This window comes from Zeus faber (genome assembly GCF_960531495.2).
Source record: "Zeus faber genome assembly, chromosome: 11".
In the NCBI taxonomy this organism is placed as follows: domain Eukaryota; kingdom Metazoa; phylum Chordata; class Actinopteri; order Zeiformes; family Zeidae; genus Zeus; species Zeus faber.
Window position 1 is genome coordinate 33,078,737 of NC_137205.1, and position 20,681 is coordinate 33,099,417.

Below are 20,681 nucleotides of genomic sequence, written 5' to 3' on the forward strand. Positions count from 1 at the left end.
CCAGCATGGCTGGGCTTTGTGAGGCGCGAACCGAGTAAGGAAGCAGGTGCACCATCACCCAACATGCTTGCACCATCACCTGCTGGGGTTAAATGTATTTTTAATGCTCTGCAGCATTTTTTTTTCAAAAAATCTGTCAGGTTTAATCCAGCGTCCTGCGCCGTCCTTTGGCACTAAACAGGTGTTGCCGCTGTTCTGGGATCAGACTTGTCAGCGCGCACTAACACCACATTAGTTGGTAATATCTCTGCACTGATGCCACCAAGATGAATCCAGCGCAGTTATTGTACTTGGATAATGTGATGGAAATGAACAAGTAATAGGAGAGTAACAAAATAAGGCTGGATAAGGATGCACGTAACCAACACAACACCTCGCCCGCTCCCCAGCTGCTCTCTGGCTTTTATCTTTGCCAGAACCAACCATCGTGCTGTTGGACCAGGCTGTGTCCACGTCTCCCAGAGAGGGTTCATCTCTCTTCTGCCACTGTGTTTAGCATCGCCCCAATGTACCGGCAGCGTCCTCCGGAACACTAGACCTCCAAGACAAGGTGCACCGGGTCCACCCCCCGAGAGGAAGGCGGGGTTGAGAGAAGGCAGATGTGTGTGTTAATAGACTGTAAACCCTAAGCCCAACACAACGGCTGAAACACTGTAAGGCGCTTGGGAGCCACTCTCTCGGCACAAAGGCAGCGCCAGGACGGGCATTAGCTCACAGTCGGGCTAACACTGGGCTTACATCTTGACTCGGGTAATCTATTTCCGTACTATTCTTCAGGGTTTATCCAACGAGTCTATATTGGTGCTGCTCTGCAACGGGTTTATCACAGAACCACCACAACCGGCGGCCAAACGGACCGCGGAGCGCTCCCAGGAAGGCCGGGACCGTTCCGCTGCAGTTCATGCAAACAGTGGCCCTGCTTGTGAAACACCGCGGCAGGCGTAGGTGGAGCGCCAACAGTTAGCGCTGGTGGTGTGAGGATCAAGGAAGGTTCACTGGAAACAAAAAGCTCAGTTCCAGTCCCTGCAAAGTAGACGCTGCGGCCGAGGACTGTAGTAACTGAAACGTTAACGTGATGAACTGACATTAAAGCTGTGATTCTCAATATTTCCACAACCGGACTCGGTTTGATGCACATGGGCCCCTTTTGATCAGATTTTGATCTCATCCGAGCAGACCCTCAGTCGGTCGTGGGATGTGATGTGGTGTCTCTACTCTAGTTTGGGAGATAACAGTGGAGAAAGAATGATCAAGGTTAACGAGTAATCATTCTGACGGGGAACCCCTGGAATCTCTGGAAGGACCCTTGGGGGCCCCCGGACCATTTTAGGAAGCCTTGCTAAACTTTCAAGCACCGCGGTCACGACCCCGACGTACGACTGCATCGCTGACAGAATCATGTCGGCTCCTGGTCTGGGGCCACGGAGCTGTTCGAACAGTCCCCTCAAACCTCCTATCATTCCATCACTCCATCCCACCAGCCAGTCATTCCCAGGGTGAGGGGAAGGGCAGAAGCCAACCCGCCCAGGAGGCACACAAGAAGCACCCCACCACCAGGCTCCTTCCACGCCTCCCTGCCTTACCCATGATCCTTCGGGGTCTTTCTGATCAGACACCTCCCAGACAAGCTGTATTTCTAGCATACGAGTGCTCTCTTCCTAAAGAGAAGCAAGAGAGAGAGAGAGAGATGAACCCATTCATGCTCTCTTGTTCCCCACCCCCACCCCAGGTTTGTTTCAGACTCTACTCTCTCTCTCTCTCTCCATCAGCCTTTCTTCTACATCGATCATCCCTCTCTCACTCCTCACATTTTCCAGGAAGCATCTCAGATGTGTGCAGCAGGTTTCCATGAAACACCAAACGCACCTTCACAATCTTCACCGCCACAGATGTCTGTCACACACACACACACACACACACACACCTATACACACACACACACACACACACCTACACACACACACACACACACCTACACACACACACACACACCTACACACCTACACACACACACACACACACACACCTACACACACACACACACACCTACACACACACACACCTACACACCTACACACACACACACACACACACACACACACTGTCTCTCTCTCTTTCTTTCTCTCTCTCTCTCTCACACTCTCTCACACACACAGACACACATGCACGTGCACCACCTTCTCCATCTGCCCCACCAGCCACCACACCCCTTTTTCCTGCCACCTCAACACAACCTGCCTCCACCCCGTCACTCCTCGTGCGATCCCACGCCCAAACGGCTCCTCTACGCTCCCAGCTTCCACCTGACGACCACCGTCAGCCCTCCACCCCCCGGCTCCACCCGTCACCCCCAGCTGCTCGGACGGTGGAGCAGCACCTGCCACATTAGCATGCACGCGGAGCGGTGACCTGCCTTGAGATGGTGCATTTCCCATGCTGCGACAGGGAGCTGCAGCTCAGAGCGATGGCCGTTCCTGGTCCTCCTGCTTCTCCACCTCCTCTTCCTTCTCTTCCTCCTCTTTCTCCTCTTCTCTTCTGCTGCACGGAGGGTGGAGTCTCCTTCTGTCCAAGCTGGCTTTGCACGCTTCTCTTCCCTCAGTCTTCCGTCCCTTTGTCTCTGTGGTGTTCTGTCGCTCCTCCACTGCCGTGGTCCAGCTCCTGACAGCACTGCAAGAGAGGGAGCGAGAGAGAGAAGGAGATGAGGCAGGGAGGGTGGGGGAGGGAGAGAGAGGGAGGGTGGGGGAGGGAGGGAGAGGAAGGGTTGGGGAGGGAGAGAGAGAGGGAGGGGGGAGCAAGAGAGGAGGGGGAGAGGGGAGAGAGAGGGAGAGAGAGCGAGGGAGAGAGAGAGGGGGGGGCAAGAGAGGAGGGGGAGAGGGGAGAGAGAGAGGGAGAGAGAGGGGGGGGCAAGAGAGGAGGGGGAGAGGGGAGAGAGAGAGGGAGAGGGTTGTATTCCTCAGCAGTACGGGTCTTAGGAGACTCAACACAGGGAGGGTTAGAATGAACCAAGAAATTAGCTGATGAGAAATTCCCATCTCCTCCCTCTCTCCCCCCTCTCCCTCTATCCCACCCTCAATCTCCCCTTCCCTCTCTCCCCCCTCTTTCTCTCTCTCTCTCTCTTAAAGGTGTAGGCATCAGGCTGCATGCTAATCAGGGGGGTCCAGGGAGCGATGCCCCCCAGCGCTTACTATTAATGAGGAGGGATGGAAGGATGATGCTGTCGGGGCAACAACCACAGCGAGAGAAAGAGGGAGAGGAAGGTGAAACAGAGAGAGAGAGAGAGAGAGAGAGAGGAAGGTGAAACAGAGAGAGAGAGAGAGAGAGAGAGAGAGGAAGGTGAAACAGAGAGAGAGAGAGGAAGGTGAAACAGAGAGAGAGAGAGGAAGGTGAAACAGAGAGAGAGAGAGAGAGAGGAAGGTGAAACAGAGAGAGAGAGAGAGAGAGGAAGGTGAAACAGAGAGAGAGAGAGAGAGGAAGGTGAAACAGAGAGAGAGAGAGAGAGAGGAAGGTGAAACAGAGAGAGAGAGAGGAAGGTGAAACAGAGAGAGAGAGAGAGAGAGGAAGGTGAAACAGAGAGAGAGAAAGAGAGAGGAAGGTGAAACAGAGAGAGAGAGAGAGAGAGGAAGGTGAAACAGAGAGAGAGAGAGAGAGAGGAAGGTGAAACAGAGAGAGAGAGAGAGAGAGAGAGGAAGGTGAAACAGAGAGAGAGAGAGGAAGGGGGGGAGAGCAACACCACAGGGAGGGAGGGCTGCTCAGTGATGCCTGGTATCCTGGCAACAGCCTCCTCGTGCTGTCAGCCGGACACAAAGTGGACCGGGAGCCAGAGGTTGGACATCATCCAGGAACCAAGAAACCAACTAATGATCCAGGAAGTCGATGGTTTCTGTCAAAATGAGAGAACTGAGAAAAGATACAACTTGATTGGTCCCCGGGGGGAGTGGGGATTGAATTAGTGCAGAAAGCAGCGAACGGACCGGGTCAAGGGTCAAGGACTCAACAAGGCGAACAGAACCAGAAAGGGAGTTGGACCTTTTACACTCAACACAGGAAGTGAACGACTCAGTTCTGAAGAAGGAAGAGAGAGAGAGAGAGAGAGAGAGAGTGTTGAGTTCATGGAGAGGATGGAGGGAGTGTGTATATGTATACAGTATATATATATATATACACACATACAGTATATATACTCACTGTATCACCCCAATCAACCCATCATCATTGCCCCCCTACAGCCGCTCAGAGCCACCATCATGACACCCACCCACCCCCCCTCCACCTTCCTTTTCTTTCCTGTCCCTCACCTCCACCCGGGGCCCAGATGGGCCCCTCCGCAGTCTGTATTGGGCACTCTCTTCAACACCTGCCTGTGGGGTCAGGGTCATCCCAGAACCTCAGGTGCAGGTTCTCCAGGTCCATCAGGGTGGAGCTCATGGCCTGAGGAGGGTCATGACAGTATAAAGTACATGTGGCCTCCTAGTGGTGATGGTGACACATTGCAGTGCAGCGAGCAACACGTGCAGAGTGGGAGAGATCTCTCAATACATTTAGTCATTGATCAGACGCTTTTATCCAAAGCAACTTACAATTATTCAAACACCGACGGACGCAGCCATCAGGAGCAATTAGGGGTTAAGTGTCTTGCTCAAGGACACTACAGCATGCTAGCAGGAGGAGCCTGGGATCCAACCAGCGACCTTTGGATGACTAGACCACCAGCTCTACCGCCTGAGCTACCATCCCTACATCATACATACATAGGCCTCTGAATAAATATACATGATTGAAATATTCATTTCAATCATGTTTGTTTATTCATCATTAAATATGCATATATTCATACATGCATTCAAAACATGTCATTAAGTATATATTTTTGATATTTAAACCGCTTTAACAAAAAAGGTCTTTGCAAGCAGCTTCACTTTCCCTGAGGGAAATATCAGCACCAGTTAAACACCGATCAGCCACATGATTAAAACCAGCTCCAGGTTCCCCTTGGGCCAGAAAAACAGCTCTGCCCCGCCCAACAATGTTTAGGTCGGTGCTACGTGTCCAAGTAACATCCACATGACGCCAGGACCCGGTGTTTCCCAGCGGAACATTACATAACATGTCCAGAGCATTACACTGACTCCGCCAGCTTGTCTTCTTCCCATAACGTATCTCGACGCTCAGGTGTCTATTGTAGGTGCTTTCAGGGGTGGACAGGGGTCAGCATGGACACTGTGAGCTGCCATACGCGGCAAGCTGCCATGCACTGTGTGTTGTGACACCACTCCACCATGTTGACTAAAGCTTTGAGAACATGTATGAACAGCATAGTGTTAGTTCCACATCATCTTTATTGAGGACACAGAGCACTGCATGTGGAATAGAGATCTCTTTATTATAGTGCATTTATCAGATGTTACCAGATGAGAATTAAAAAAAAAAAAAAAGCTAAAACAAAAACAGGAAACTCAGAAAAACAAAACACACACACTCCGTATGAAACGATCTCAGAAAATAAAGCTTCACCAGGGCGACGAAATGACATTTTAAGTTAAAATACATTTCCAGAGGTTGGTGTACACGCTGAAGACTGGAAACACCCGACACGACGCCCGCAGGGAACCCCAAAGGAGGAAGGCCAGAAGACCAGAAGACATGATTATACTTTGAAAAAGAAATAAAATACACCAGAGCCAAAGGTCAGAGGTCAATGTCTAGTATCTGTATGGTACCGTGTGCTTTCCAGGGCTGCACTGCGTGTAAAGAAAACTTTTCACATTGTAACTGTCTGCTGGTGTGTTTCCATGGCAACGGCGTAGGAGGGTTGCCGTGGATACAGTACGATGCCCCGCCTCCAGCCCTTAAGAGTTCAACCCCGAGCGACCGGACAGAAATAACACGGAAGCAGAGGAGTCGGAGCAGGAGCAGCTGCCCGACACTACCTGCACCACCAGTAACCCCACCCGCCATCAAGGAAGCAGAAACCAAACAGCTGAATGCGACGGCTCCATGTCCTGCTCTGCTGAGAATCACAACTTTATCAAAGTCCAGGATGGAACAACTTTTTTCTTATTATTAATATCATCATTATCATCCAGCTGAGGCTGATGCAGGTTTCATCACCTACATTTATAAACACATCAAATGGTGTCGAAAAAAAAGCAGGGAACTTCCAGTTTCTCCGGCTGGTGGAGATGTGGGCAGAGATAAAGCTGTTGGGGGTGGTGATGGAGCGTTTCCAAGGGAACGAGGAGGTGACGGGGTTGAAAAGGCACCGCAGGGCTGCTCCCACTCCCAAATATCATGAACCCACACACACACACACACACACACACACACACACACACACACACACACACACACACACACACACACACACACACACACACACACACACACACACACACACACACACACACACACACACACACACGATCACTTGGCATTCTTCAGTTGGATGGAGAGCCAGTCCAGACCCTCGTAGAGCCCGTCTCCGCTGGTGGCGCAGGTGGCCTGGATGTACCAGTTGCGGTGCCGCAGGGAGTGCAGTGCCAGTTTGTCTGTGATCTCTGCAGCGTTCATGGCGTTGGGCAGGTCCTGGGGGTGGGGTTGGGGGTGGGGTTGAGGGTCAGCGCACAGAGATGGGATTCAACCTCAGCTTCATTTAAAACAGCAGCTCACCCACCTGCTTGTTGGCGAACACCAGCAGCACGGCGCCCCGCAGCTCGTCCTCCCCCAGCATCCGGTTGAGCTCGTCCTTGGCTTCGTTCACTCGCTCCCTGTCGTTACTGTCCACCACGAAGATCAGACCTGGGGCGTGGCAGGGCGTGGCAGGGCGGGGCGGTCAGAACTACACACTTGTATGTTTTCTAACGGCAAACCACAAACCTTATGTCATTTGTATTTTTTAATGCAAGTGTTCCATTATCAGTTTCAGTTATCAGTCAGCAGAGCAGCTGCACCTTGTGTGTTCTGGAAGTAGTGCCTCCACAGCGGTCGGATCTTGTCCTGACCGCCCACGTCCCAAACCGTGAAGCTGATGTTCTTGTACTCCACCGTCTCCACGTTGAAGCCTGCACACAACACAGCATCAGCACTGAAACAACATGGCCGTCCCAGGAGCAGCACATCCCACCATGACTGACACAAGCTGAGCTAGAAGCAGGATCTTCACCTCTCTGCACAGATGAGTATGAGGGCGAGTATGAAGTAGCGCGGGGCCGCTCATCACATGTTTGCTGCCGATCGATCGTCGCCAAATAATCGAATCGATCGGCGTTATCGCCTCGTCTTGGGGGGGAGGGGGGTGTTTTAGTCGGAGGGGTGGAAGGGCGGTGCCGATGAGGAACTGTTTCTCTGAGAGAGGCGCGCAAAGGTGGAGCAGGTTTTATTTTCCAAAATCCAAATATCAATTGTCAACTTTGGATGAAATACAATAACATAAACCCAAAAAAAAGCTTATTTAAGCGGGCACCACTGTGCGGTTTGACCGGAAAAACAAAGACAAAAAATCCTTTCCAGACATTTGACATAATCAGGGCAGGAGAATAATGTGGCAACAACTGTTTAAATGAGTCACATATTCCACAGTAATGACTTTATTGATCCGTAGGAAAAGTGAGAAAGTCCAGACAAGGAGCAAGGAGCTGCTTGGTTTACTGAACGAGTGGTGAATATTCATCAGGTACACACTCTGAACGGGTCCTTCTCAGTCAAATCCAAATCAGTCATTATTATTATTATTATTATTATTATTATGTAGTCTACTTCAAAATGGAGATTAAAACAAATGTTGCACAACCTCCACCCAGATTAGTGGTGGAGCATGGTAAAGCTCAAGAGACATTGTTGGCGGGTGAAGTATAGTCTGCTTTGTTTGAGAGGGTTGGTGTGGTGTTGAAGCACACATGACATTAAATTAAGTATATTTATGGGAAAGGTCGATTATTTTATACATTTTAGGAAAGGATTAACAACTGGCGATTATGACTCTTTTTTTGGAGTGTGTTGAAATAACTGGCCCAACCAGCGTAGAAAGTCAGTTGGTTCACTGGGAACAGGTACATTAAAGGTAAGCATCAGCTTCAACGGTCGGTTTCCGGATTCAAACATCAGAAATGTAACAATGTTAATGTTGTTATTATCATGCTGATTTTCCTAATCAAAGATTCATCACTTTAAGAGCCTAATCGTTGTAAAAGCGAACTGAAGAGACGCTGGAAGCCTGTTGGGAAGCAGCCTCACCAATGGTGGGGATGGTGGTGACGATCTCCCCCAGTTTGAGCTTGTAGAGGATGGTGGTCTTCCCGGCGGCGTCCAGGCCCACCATCAGGATCCTCATCTCCTTCTTCCCAAACAAACTCTTGAACAAATCGGAAAACACGCCCCCCATCACAGAGTCTAGAGCGGAACAGAGGTCAGGGTTTCAGAGGCTGAGCCACGCTCCTCTACAGCTCAGTCTGAACACGTTCATGCTGCCCCTCTATTCCATTTAAAAACACTGGAAAACAATACAATGACTTTTTTTTTTACCCTTCACTTCGAAGTGAAAACAGAAAGATTTGATGAATAATGCAGCCAGAACAATTTTACACCATCCTCCTTCTCCAGGAATTTATTTCACTGCACATCAAGACAATGCAGAGTTCCAGGGTGAAGACCTGAAATAATGCAATGGGCTTTAGATTCTGGAACGCTGCTGTTAAAACCAGTGGCCAAGACATTCAATATATTTTAGCAATGTTTTCCAAATAATAACCGTTTGCAATAAGTTGTAATTACTACTGTGGAATGTCACCGTCACATCATTTCCCTTACAATGGCATTAGAAGAATACTGCCTTACAAGCTAAATTCCTACCCATTACTGACTGGTTCACATATTTTCTGGACTGACCGATTCCCATTTATCAAACTGATAAAAAGCCATAAGGAGGATCCCAGTCGGAAATGTCAAAGTGAGTGACACGCTCCTTTCACAAAGGATATGGCCCTGGAGGCTGGAAAATGTAGAAACATAAATCCAATAAGACATTCCAGGTTTTCCTTCTTCGTCTGTAGTGAACTTTATCTTTGAATTCAGTCCGTTTGGAACATCACATAATACAAGTCACGTCAGGCTGGTATTGGATCCACTGAACACAGTAAACATGCATCTCCAGAGCGACACGGATGTGGTGCCACTTGCAGGAGTTATGAAGCCGAGCAGGGCAGGGTTTGGGAGGTGGACAGGCGGCGTTCAGGCACCGACAAGCTCGCACATTCCAGGGGAGGGGAGATGGGAATGCTTGACAATGAACAAAGCTCCAAAACGACTTTTAAATGTTCCACGATACCGCTGCAATTATTATTCAAACGCCATTTAGTAATACTGCCCATTCATTTTCATTTAATAATAAAACGCTGTATTTTCAGAAACTCCTTATCATAGTAATATGTGATCTTTTTAACAATGCTTGATATTATTTCTCCATAAATTAAACATTTTCACAATCGTTTGGACAGAGACAGAAACACTTTGGGAAGAGCTGACACCACCCAGCACAACATCCCCCGGGAACCCAAACAGCACCACAACCACACTTGTATGGTCTGACGTTCAGCGCGTCCCTCGCCCTGGAGAGCGAAGCTTCCGTCTCACAGGCCGAGAAAGGTGCTCGACGAGCCGGTTCCTCCCCGCGGTAACACGGGGATCCTGCTTCCCCTCACCGCGGCTCCCGTTCCATTTCGACGGACATAGCCCGCTCGGTACACACCGCTGACTGAAGGGTTCAGTCACTAGCACCTGTGTTGGTTGATCCACACGTGTTGCGGGTGAACACAGTGGTTGACGGCGGAGCCCAAACGTGTACAGAGACCAGCAGTTAAGCGGGTTAGCCTGGCAGGAGCACTTCCCTAGCCGCCAGCCCGCTCCGGCTGGGGTGGCGTCAGGCTTGCGGCTGAAACTATCGCCACAACATCATTATTCCCTGGAACCAGACGGTGTCGGGATGAGCCGCCGGTGCTGGCGGTGTGGATAGAGGGGGTCTCCACCCCCGCACACCCCACATCAACACTTTCAAGCGGAATCAAGGCTGTCCGTTCAGACCGGGACACAGCTAAGCTAAGCTAACGGAACCGACGCCATCTCGACAAAGTGCTGAATAAGTGACGGACAGAAAACAGACTTTTCCGGTCAACACGCCGACGGACGGACGGTGCTCGGACCCGTTTAAGGACATTTAAGGACATTTTACCGTAATGCGTCCCGCTCTCCCTCCGGCTCCTCTACGACAATAAAATGGCGTCTAGAGGCCGCGTCATCGGTTTTTTTCTAATGGTTGCGATACTTTTGTCATTGTTTAATTTTTTGTTCGTTTTTGGTTTTTTTTAGTATAGAAATTCACAAAAATACAGAAACACAACATCTAGGGTCAAATTAGTAAAGATCTATATGTGTATATATATATATATATATATATATATCACTATCGTTAATCAATTTCATGAATTGATCAAGGTCGCGTCATCCTACGGGTGACAGGCACAGCCTCTGACCAATCACAGCAACCGGACAGACATTAGACCCGCCCTTCATTTTAACCCAACTTCTGGTTGACTCGAACGTCACCACTGTTTGAGGGCACTTCCGGGTACACTCAACCAATCACTGTGCGCTGCTTACTGCTTATTATTTTATTGATAATAATATGATAATAATGACAATACTAAAAATGCTAATAATATTAATAATTATAATACTTATTATTGTTATCATTATTATTATTATTATCTTATTATATTATTAGCTTATTATATTATATTATGTCTGACGTCACCTGGCAGCAGTCTGATGTCACCTGGCAACCCGTATCTCTGCCTTTGTTTAAATCATTTCTTGATTAATCTCACGTGTTCTATCTCAATTTCTTTTGGCCATGTGGTACTTAGTTTAATTTATTGGCGAAATAAAAAGATTTTCTCTTTGACAGTATAGTCCCAATTTACGCTGAAAAACAATAATACAACGTTTGATACCAGTTGTCTCTATGCAGGGCAGTACAGTTAAACTCAATGTCGCCAATAGTTTATTTTTTACAAATACTGAGTAATTAGTGTTTTTAAAATGCTCAATAAATCTTTAAATTTAATACTTTTGATGAATAATTATGACGAATCTGACAATTCATCATAACGAAAATTTCAGGCAGTTTAGTTCAATTCCATATCAGGGACTTTGTTTTTAAAATGTTATAATGATACTTAAATTGAGTGAAGAGGTATTTAAATTCATAATCATCAATGAGTTGAAGAAGTTAGCAAATGGTGGACGACTTTCTTAAACTAATAGTTTATATTCATGGACTTGTTTTATATTGAGGGCCCAGGTACAAAATGACTTTATTTCGGTCTGGCCCGCCATCATATTCCAGGCATGACGTCACAGATGTGCCCACAAGATGGCGCTGCATTGCAGTTTATATGACTCACCGAAACGCAAAGTGCGTTAAATTGTCATGGACGGATAAGGAAAACTGTAAAAAGAGACAACAGCCATGACAATGGTCCTTCACTATTTCAATATTTTTTTTTTATCTAACTAATTTAACCAGGAAACTTTCATTTGGTGGTTTCATTTTAAAATAAAACATTTTCCAGAACTTGTCCCTAACCTTTCTCCTCATCTTCACTCTTCATCACTTTCCTTCCTCTGATCAACTGATTTGTTTGATTTTTTTTCTCAGCCACTTTGTGTTTTTGTTCCATATCTATGCTGCTTTAATTCACCACGGGGCCTTTTACTTCTTGCGGGTGGTGGACCCCGCCACCATCAATGGGAGCAGCGGAGGAGCACATGCAGAATGGAGTAGTTGTGTGATATAAAGTCATAAAGCAAGATCAAGTATTGAATATGGGAGTTTCATTAAAAAATGATCCCATGGAATTTAAACAGAAGCAGTCCAGGTGAAGCAGGAGGGAGGGATCCAATGGGTGCTGCTCCCCTCCAGGGGCCTCCCCCTCCAGGGGACAGCAGGTCTGCGTCCCCCCCTTAAAGAGCCTCTCCCTCCAGGAGCCCCAGACTCAGAACCATGAAGAGCAGCGTCGCTCCGCCACCATGCGGCTCTGTGCGCTCTGCTTCCTGCTGCCGCACGCCGCCGCCTACTTCGGGTCAGTCACACACTTATATATCACACATATTTATCACTCTTATGTATCACACATATTTATCACACATATTAATCACACATATTAATCACTCTTATGTATCACACATATTTATCACACATATTTATCACTCTGATAGATCACACTTTTTTAGCACACACTTATCACATACTTATAACGAACTTATTTATCAGATACTTTTAACACACCAAGACATCACACTTATTCATCACGCATATTTATCACTCTTATATATCACACTTATTTATCACAAATATGTATCACTCTTATATATCACACAGATTTATCACACATGTTTGTCACTCCTTTATGGCACACTTACTTATCACACACTTATCACATACTCATAGCACACTTATTTATCACACATTTATAACACACTTGTATATCACACTTATTTATCATACTTATTTATCACATATATTTATCACATACTTATCACATACGTATATGTCACACTTATTTATCATACATATTTATCACACTTATATATCACACTTATTTATCACAATTATTTATCGCACACTTATATATCACACACTTATACACTTATCACACAATTATTCGTTACACTTATTTATCACACTTATTTATCACACATTTATATATCACACACTTATCACACACTTATCTCACACTTATCACACAATTATTCATCACACTTATTTATCACACCTATTGATCACACACTTATATATCACACTTATCTCACACTTATCACACAATTATTCATCACACTTATTTATCACACCTATTGATCACACACTTATATATCACACACTTATCTCACGTTTATCACACAATTATTCATCACACTTATTTATCTCACCTATTGATCACACACTTATTTATCACACACTTATCTCACACTTATCACACAATTATTCATCACACTTATTTATCACACCTATTGATCACACACTTATATATCACACACTTATCTCACGTTTATCACACAATTATTCATCACACTTATTTATCTCACCTATTGATCACACACTTATTTATCACACACTTATCTCACACTTATCACACAATTATTCATCACACTTATTTATCACACTTATTGATCACACACTTATCACACACTTATCTCACACTTATACATCACACACATTTTTAATCACACTTATTTATCACACACTTATATATGTGTATATAAGTGTATATAAGTGCACTTATATAAGTGTGTGCACTTATCACACACTTACATATCACACTTATTTATTACAAACTTTTTTATCCCATTTATTTATTACACACTTTTATATTACACACTTTTATATCACACACTTATCTCATACTTATTTATCACACTTATTTATCACACACTTATATATCACACACTTATCGCATACTTGTTTATGACTATTTTTTATCACACGTATTTATCACACACTTATCCAACATTTAAATCACACTTATTTATCACACACTTTTTATCACACTTATATATCACACACTTATCAAACACTTATCTCACACATATTTATCACACATATTTTATTCACATTTATATATCACACTTATCACACACTTATCATACACTTATCTCACACTTATCACACGCTTATCACACACTTATCACACACTTATCTCACACTTATCTCACACCTATATATCACACTCATACATCACATGTATTTATCACACACTTTTTATCACACACTTATCTCACACTTATACATCACACATTTTCATTACACACTTATCAAACACTTTTTTAGAATGTGAGAAATTGAGAATAGTGTTTTTTTTATATTTTAGTATTTGCAGCAAACTAGGTGTAAACTAGGTGTGAGCATTGGATGGCTGCAGTTCTTCCTTTCTTTTATCAGTTTGGATAAAGTTGTATTAATGCAGTAAATACAGTATATTTGTGTTTTCTTTCAGGATGACGGGTCAGGGACTCTCTCTCTCTGTTTAGTTCTCCTACTTTTAGTATTTCCGTATATATGACTCTGGTGTTTGTAGTTCTACTTTTCTGTTTAAGGCAGTATTTATTCAACCTGTAGTGATGATGTTTCCCTCAGGCTGATGGGCCGGGAGCCCCTGGTCCTCCTCGGGCCCCTGTCTGGCGACGCACCCTCGGGGAAGCTCCACCTGAAGCAGTGTGAGCAGATGGCTCTGACCCGGCGCCAGAAGAGGTTCTGCCGCCGGGAGCCGGGTCTGGCTGAGACGCTGCGGGAGTCGGTGCGGCTCAGCCTTCTGGAGTGCCGCTACCAGTTCAGGAACGAACGCTGGAACTGCAGCCTGGATGGCCGGGGAGGGCTGCTCAAGAGAGGTAGAGTATAGTACTACACATAGTACTGCAGATTCCATCTGAATATGAGGAAAAAAAAAATCTTTGTCCAAGACTCTACACTCAGTGGGTTGAGTTGTACATGCACTAGTATCTTGAATATTCCTTCATTAAAAATACCGCAGGGGGTATTTGCAGGTATTAGACCCTAAAATCTATAAGAGCACCAGATTACAGGCTCAGATATGCACCAAAAACTCATTAAACTGGACAGTGACCCTTTAAAAAAATAAAATAAATAGACAAGTAGTTTACTTGAAGCTCATTTTGCTTTTGTTAAAGGATCCTTCCTCTGAGAACACGTCTCCCTGCCTCAAAACACATTTAGTCCTTATCTATTTCAATAAGATAGATTCATACTGGAAAGGTCGTGGCTCAGCAAGACACAGTGAGGATCTGCAGAGGGTCTGGTGAGGGTCTACAGAGAGTCTACAGAGGGTCTACAGAGGGTCTGCAGGGGGTCTGCAGAGCGTCTGGTGAGGGTCTACGGAGGGTCTGCGGAGGGTCTACAGAGACTCTCCAGAGGGTCTACACAGGGTCTGCAGAGCGTCTGGTGAGGGTCTACGGAGAGTCTGCGGAGGGTCTGGTGAGGATCTGCGGAGGGTCTGTGGAGCGTCTGCGGAGAGTCTGCAGAGGGTCTACTGTGGGTCTGCAGAGGGTCTGGTGAGGGTCTACAGAGGGTCTACAGAGGGTCTGATGAGGGTCTGCGGAGTGTCTGGTGAGGGTCTGGTGAGGGTCTGGTGAGAGTCTGCGGAGGGTCTGCAGAGGGTCTGTGAAGGGTCTGGTGAAGGTCTGCAGAGGGTGTGAGGGGGGTCTGCAGAGGGTTTGTTGAGGGTCTGCAGAGGGTCTGGTGAGGGTCTGGTGAGGGTCTACAGAGGGTCTGCGGAGGGTCTGTGGAGGGTCTGCAGATGGTCTGCAGAGGGTCTGGTGAGGGTCCGGTGAGGGTCTACAGAAGGTCTACAGAGAGTCTGCAGAGGGGCTACAGAGGGTCTGTGGAGGGTCTAGTGAGGGTCTGCGGAGGGTCTGTGGAGGGTCTGCAGAGGGTCTGCGGAGAGTCTGCAGAGGGTCTGGTGAGGGTCTACAGAGGGTCTGCAGAGCGTCTGGTTAGGGTCTAGTGAGGGTCTACAGAGGGTCTGCGGAGGGTTTGCGGAGGGTCTGCGGAGGGTCTGGGGAGGGTCTGATGAGGGTCTGCAGAGGGTCTGGTGAGGGTCTGGTGAGGGTCTGGTGAGAGTCTGCAGAGGGTCTGTGAAGGGTCTGGTGAAGGTCTGCAGAGGGTGTGAGGAGGGTCTGGTGAGGGTCTGGTGAGGGTCTGGTGAGGGTCTACAGAGGGTCTGGTGAGGGTCTGGTGAGGGTCTACAGAGGGTCTGCGGAGGGTCTGTGGAGGGTCTGCAGATGGTCTGCAGAGGGTCGGGTGAGGGACCGGTGAGGGTCTACAGAAGGTCTACAGAGAGTCTGCAGAGGGGCTACAGAGGGTCTGTGGAGGGTCTAGTGAGGGTCTGTGGAGGGTCTGCGGAGGGTTTGCGGAGGGTCTGGGGAGGGTCTGATGAGGGTCTGCAGAGGGTCTACAGAGGGTCTGCAGAGCGTCTGGTTAGGGTCTAGTGAGGGTGTACAGAGGGTCTGCGGAGGGTCTGCGGAGGGTCTGGGGAGGGTCTGATGAGGGTCTGCAGAGGGTCTGGTGAGGGTCCGGTGAGGGTCTACAGAAAGTCTACAGAGAGTCTGCAGAGGGGCTACAGAGGGTCTGTGGAGGGTCTAGTGAGGGTCTGCGGAGGGTCTTTGGAGGGTCTGCAGAGGGTCTGTGGAGAGTCTGCAGAGGGTCTGGTGAGGGTCTACAGAGGGTCTGCAGAGCGTCTGGTTAGGGTCTAGTGAGGGTCTACAGAGGGTCTGCGGAGGGTTTGCGGAGGGTCTGGGGAGGGTCTGGGGAGGGTCTGATGAGGGTCTGCAGAGGGTCTGGTGAGGGTCTGGTGAGGGTCTGGTGAGAGTCTGCAGAGGGTCTGTGAAGGGTCTGGTGAAGGTCTGCAGAGGGTGTGAGGAGGGTCTGGTGAGGGTCTGGTGAGGGTCTACAGAGGGTCTACAGAGGGTCTGGTGAGGGTCTGGTGAGGGTCTACAGAGGGTCTGCGGAGGGTCTGTGGAGGGTCTGCAGATGGTCTGCAGAGGGTCGGGTGAGGGTCCGGTGAGGGTCTACAGAAGGTCTACAGAGAGTCTGCAGAGGGGCTACAGAGGGTCTGTGGAGGGTCTAGTGAGGGTCTGTGGAGGGTCTGCGGAGGGTCTGTGGAGGGTCTGCAGAGGGTCTGCAGAGAGTCTGCAGAGGGTCTGGTGAGGGTCTACAGAGGGTCTGCAGAGCGTCTGGTTAGGGTCTAGTGAGGGTGTACAGAGGGTCTGCGGAGGGTCTGCGGAGGGTCTGGGGAGGGTCTGATGAGGTTCTGCAGAGGGTCTGGTGAGGGTCCGGTGAGGGTCTACAGAGGGTCTGCAGATGGTCTGCAGAGGGTCTGGTGAGGGTCTACAGAGAGTCTGCAGAGGGTCTGGTGAGGGTCTACGTAGGGTCTGGTGAGGGTCTGGTGAGGGTCTGCAGAGGGTCTGGTGAGGGTCTACCGAGGGTCTGCGGAGGGTCTGGTGAGGGTCTGGTGAGGTTCTACGGAGGGTCTGGGGAGGGTCTGGTGAGGGTCTGGTGAGGGTCTGCAGAGGGTCTGGTGAGGGTTTGTGGAGGATCTGATGAGGGTCTGCAGAGGGTCTGGTGAGGGTCCGGTGAGGGTCTACAGAGGGTCTGCAGAAGGTTTGCAGAGGGTCTGGTGAGGGTCTACAGAGGGTCTGCGGTGGGTCTGCGGAGAACTAATTGTGTCTAAATATCCTCAGACGGCTCCAAGCGCACAGCATGGCAGGCTCAGGGAGGGTTAGCACACTGCAGGAAGCAACACGCTGTTACAAGTTTCACCCTGAAAGACTGAAAATTATAATGTGTTGAAAATGTTAATAATGATTTGAGTAAAAGTACCACACTGACATTTGTATTTAAGTAAAACTATATAAATATTCCTGTTAAATATATTTAAAGCATTAAAACACAACTGTCAGAGAAATGCAGATATTTGATAAAGTAATAGGTATCTAAGATAAGATCCAGGGATGATGGGGATGAGATGGGGATGGTAGCTCAGGCAGTAGAGCTGGTGGTCTAGTGATCTAAAGGTTGCTGGTTGGATCCCAGGCTCCTCCTGCTAGCATGCTGTAGTGTCTTGAGCAAGACACTTAACCCCTAATTGCTCCTGATGGCTGCGTCCGTCGGTGTTTGAACAACTGTAAGTCGCTTTGGATAAAAGCGTCTGATCAATGACTAAATGTAATGTAATGTAATGTAATCCAATACTCCTTCACCAGAAGCGTCTCATGTTGTGTTTTCCTGAATCAAAATGGCCGCTCCCGCTCGTCCTTCAGGTTTTAAGGAGACGGCCTTCCTGCTGGCGGTGTCGTCGGCGGCGCTGTCGCATGCGCTGGCCAAAGCCTGCAGCTCGGGTCGCATGGAGCGCTGCACCTGCGACGAGTCGCCCGGCCTGCAGCACCGCGAGGCCTGGCAGTGGGGCGTCTGCGGGGACAACCTCAAGTACAGCACCAAGTTCCTCAAGAAGTTCCTCGGCCAGAAGAGGGCGAGCAAGGACTTGAGGGCGCAGGTCGACGCCCACAACATTAACGTGGGAATCCGGGTGAGAAGACACTAACGTAAAGGAACGTAGAGGACCGTAGAGCTGGTCACGGATCGTATGAGTCGACGTATCGTCTATGATTCTGCTTATTGTAATACTGCAATATCAATATACTATCGATAAATTGTGGGGCAAAAAAAAAAGGGGGGGTGGGGCAAATAGGGTGGGGTGAGGGGAGGTGGGTGGGTGGGCAGATAGGGTGGGGTGAGGGGGGGTGGGCAGATAGGATGGGGTGAGGAGGGGGGTGGGGCAAATAGGGTGGGGTGAGGAGGGGGGGGTGGGCAGATGGGAGGGGGTGAGGAGGAAGGGTGAGGAGGGGGGGGTGGAGGTGTGAGGAGGTGTGTTGAGGGGAGATATGGGGGGGGCACTGGCAGCCAGGTGTTCCAGGTGTGATAAATCTTGGTGAAAAGCTCCTGCGCTACATGGAGGGTTTTCCCCCCCGCAGCATGATGAGGCAGGGGGGGGGTCAAGCCTTCGATCTCATCTTAGATAAACCACCACCCCCATCCCTCAGTGCTGACACCCTTGGGCCCCGGGGGCCTCATACCTGCACAGGGTGGGGGCCCCCTTTCGACCCCCCCAGCTCCATGACCTGCCTCTGGCCCCCCGCTGGGCCCAGCCTCACGCTGCATTCCACTGGAGAAGCGTCGCTGGTTCCACTTCAGTTCAGGAAAACAAAATGGCCGCTGAGTCAGATCCACGTGACGCAAACACACGTCTGCTGTCTCAGGAGGCAACAGATCCATCAATCCCATAATGATTATTTGGAATGAGGAATGAGGAGGAGGAGGAGGAGGAGGAGGAACAGGAGGAACAGGAGGAGGAGGGAGATTTCCCACATTTGCAGTCAACCTTGTTGACTGTTCACTGCAGACCCTTTGACTTGACGAGTCACAGCCAAACAAACGGAACGAAGGGAAGGAATGAAGGGAAGGAATGAAGGGAAGGAATGAAGGGAAGGAACAGAGCGTCCTCCTCTACCTGCTGCTCTGTACAAACACGCTGAGATTCCTGCGTCTGCTCCGTTCATCTCCGTCGCTCGAGGCTCCAGACGCAGCGAGTTCCAACAACCCCCCCCCCCGCAGGAAGCTGTGATAGTACCCCCCCCCCGCAGGAAGCTGTGATAGGCCTCTGATATAAGAGGAAGGTGATGTATCACCCCCACCACTCCCACCCCCATCTGGTCACCCAGTTTGCAAAGTGAAAGACGTTCACTGAGGAACGGGCGTGGTCATTCCATGTCCTTGTTTTCCAGCTGAGGAATGGGCGTGGTCATTCCATGTCCTTGTTTTCCAGCTGAGAAACGGGCGTGGTCATTCCATGTCCTTGTTTTCCAGCTGAGGAACGGGCGTGGTCATTCCATGTCCTTGTTTTCCAGCTGAGGAACGGGCGTGGTCATTCCATGTCCTTGTTTTCCAGCTGAGGAATGGGCGTGGTCATTCCATGTCAGTTTTCCAGCTGAGGAACGGGCGTGGTCATTCCATGTTAGTTTTCCAGCTGAGGAACGCTCAGCAAAGTTAACATTCAATCAACCTTTTGAAAAAACGTTCAGATGAGAAACTGTGTATTTTTTTTTTTCAGGGTTTTATTCACCTTTTTACACAAATCAACTCTTTTGGCTACATGCTATAGGTAACCTAAGAGACTAGAAACAGGAAGTTGCATTGCTTCCCATTGGCAACCTGCTGTGGATATACTGTGGTGAACGTTTGAAATAAAATGTCATATTACTGTTATTCAAAACATGAAAAAATACTAAGACACGTAGAACTGCGTCCCAAAAGCAGATTGAAGTGGTAACCATTTGCCCATTGGACGTTCAGTTGTAAAGGTTATAAATGATGTCAATGATCTTTGAAAAGGCCGAAGTTGAAAAACAATCTGGCGTTCCTGTAAATGTTTCTTTTAAATACATCCATTGGTATCTCATGTAGGCGGTGAAGAGCGGCCTGAAGACAACCTGTAAGTGTCACGGTGTTTCTGGTTCCTGTGCGGTGCGGACCTGCTGGAAGCAGCTTTCTCCGTTCCACGACACCGGCCGTCTCCTCAAGTTCCGCTACGACACGGCGGTGCGCGCGCTGAGTGCCACCAACGCCGCCACGGGGGAGACGGAGCTGACGGGGCCACGTCGCCCGCGGCCCACGGACCTGGTGTCTCTGGAGGACTCGCCCAGCTTCTGCCGGCCATCCCGCTACTCGCCGGGCACGGCGGGCCGTGCCTGTGCTAAGGACACCAGCTGCCACGCCCTGTGCTGTGGGCGAGGCTACAACACCGCCATGCGCCTCAGCAGCCTGTCCTGCAACTGCCAGGTGCGCTGGTGCTGCCACGTGGAGTGCCAGACCTGCGTCCGTGAGGAGGAGGTCTACACCTGCAAGAAGGCATAGCCTCTGTACCTGCGCCAGGGTCCAGGATGCGGTGGAAAGGTTTTATGGCTTTGGTCTGATGGCGTTCCTCCCAGCGGAACTTTCCCTCCACTCGCCACCGTGGCCCAACCAAGCGTCCTGTGAAGCTGCTTCGCTGAGTTTGAGATATTCA

At 48.8% G+C, this 20,681-nt stretch overlaps 2 protein-coding genes across 2 annotated transcripts; one reads left to right on the forward strand and one right to left on the reverse strand.

Annotated features, from left to right (window-relative positions):
• Window positions 1-5,359: 5,359 nt before the first annotated feature.
• arf2a (ARF GTPase 2a) lies at window positions 5,360-10,345 on the reverse strand. Its single transcript, XM_080009301.1, has 5 exons — window positions 10,220-10,345; window positions 8,230-8,385; window positions 6,948-7,058; window positions 6,671-6,795; window positions 5,360-6,582 (listed from the first exon to the last, which is right to left on the reverse strand). Exons 2-5 carry the CDS (start codon window positions 8,375-8,377, stop codon window positions 6,421-6,423), a joined length of 546 nt encoding a protein of 181 aa, XP_079865427.1. The 5' UTR covers window positions 8,378-8,385; window positions 10,220-10,345; the 3' UTR covers window positions 5,360-6,420.
• On the forward strand, window positions 9,134-20,530 carry wnt9b (wingless-type MMTV integration site family, member 9B; the record flags this gene model as incomplete). Its single annotated transcript, XM_080010155.1, has 5 exons — window positions 9,134-9,198; window positions 11,988-12,131; window positions 14,183-14,433; window positions 17,881-18,146; window positions 20,081-20,530. The coding sequence occupies 5 exons, from the start codon at window positions 9,134-9,136 to the stop codon at window positions 20,528-20,530; spliced, it is 1,176 nt and encodes a 391-aa protein (XP_079866281.1).
• Between the last annotated feature and the right edge of the window lie 151 nt (window positions 20,531-20,681).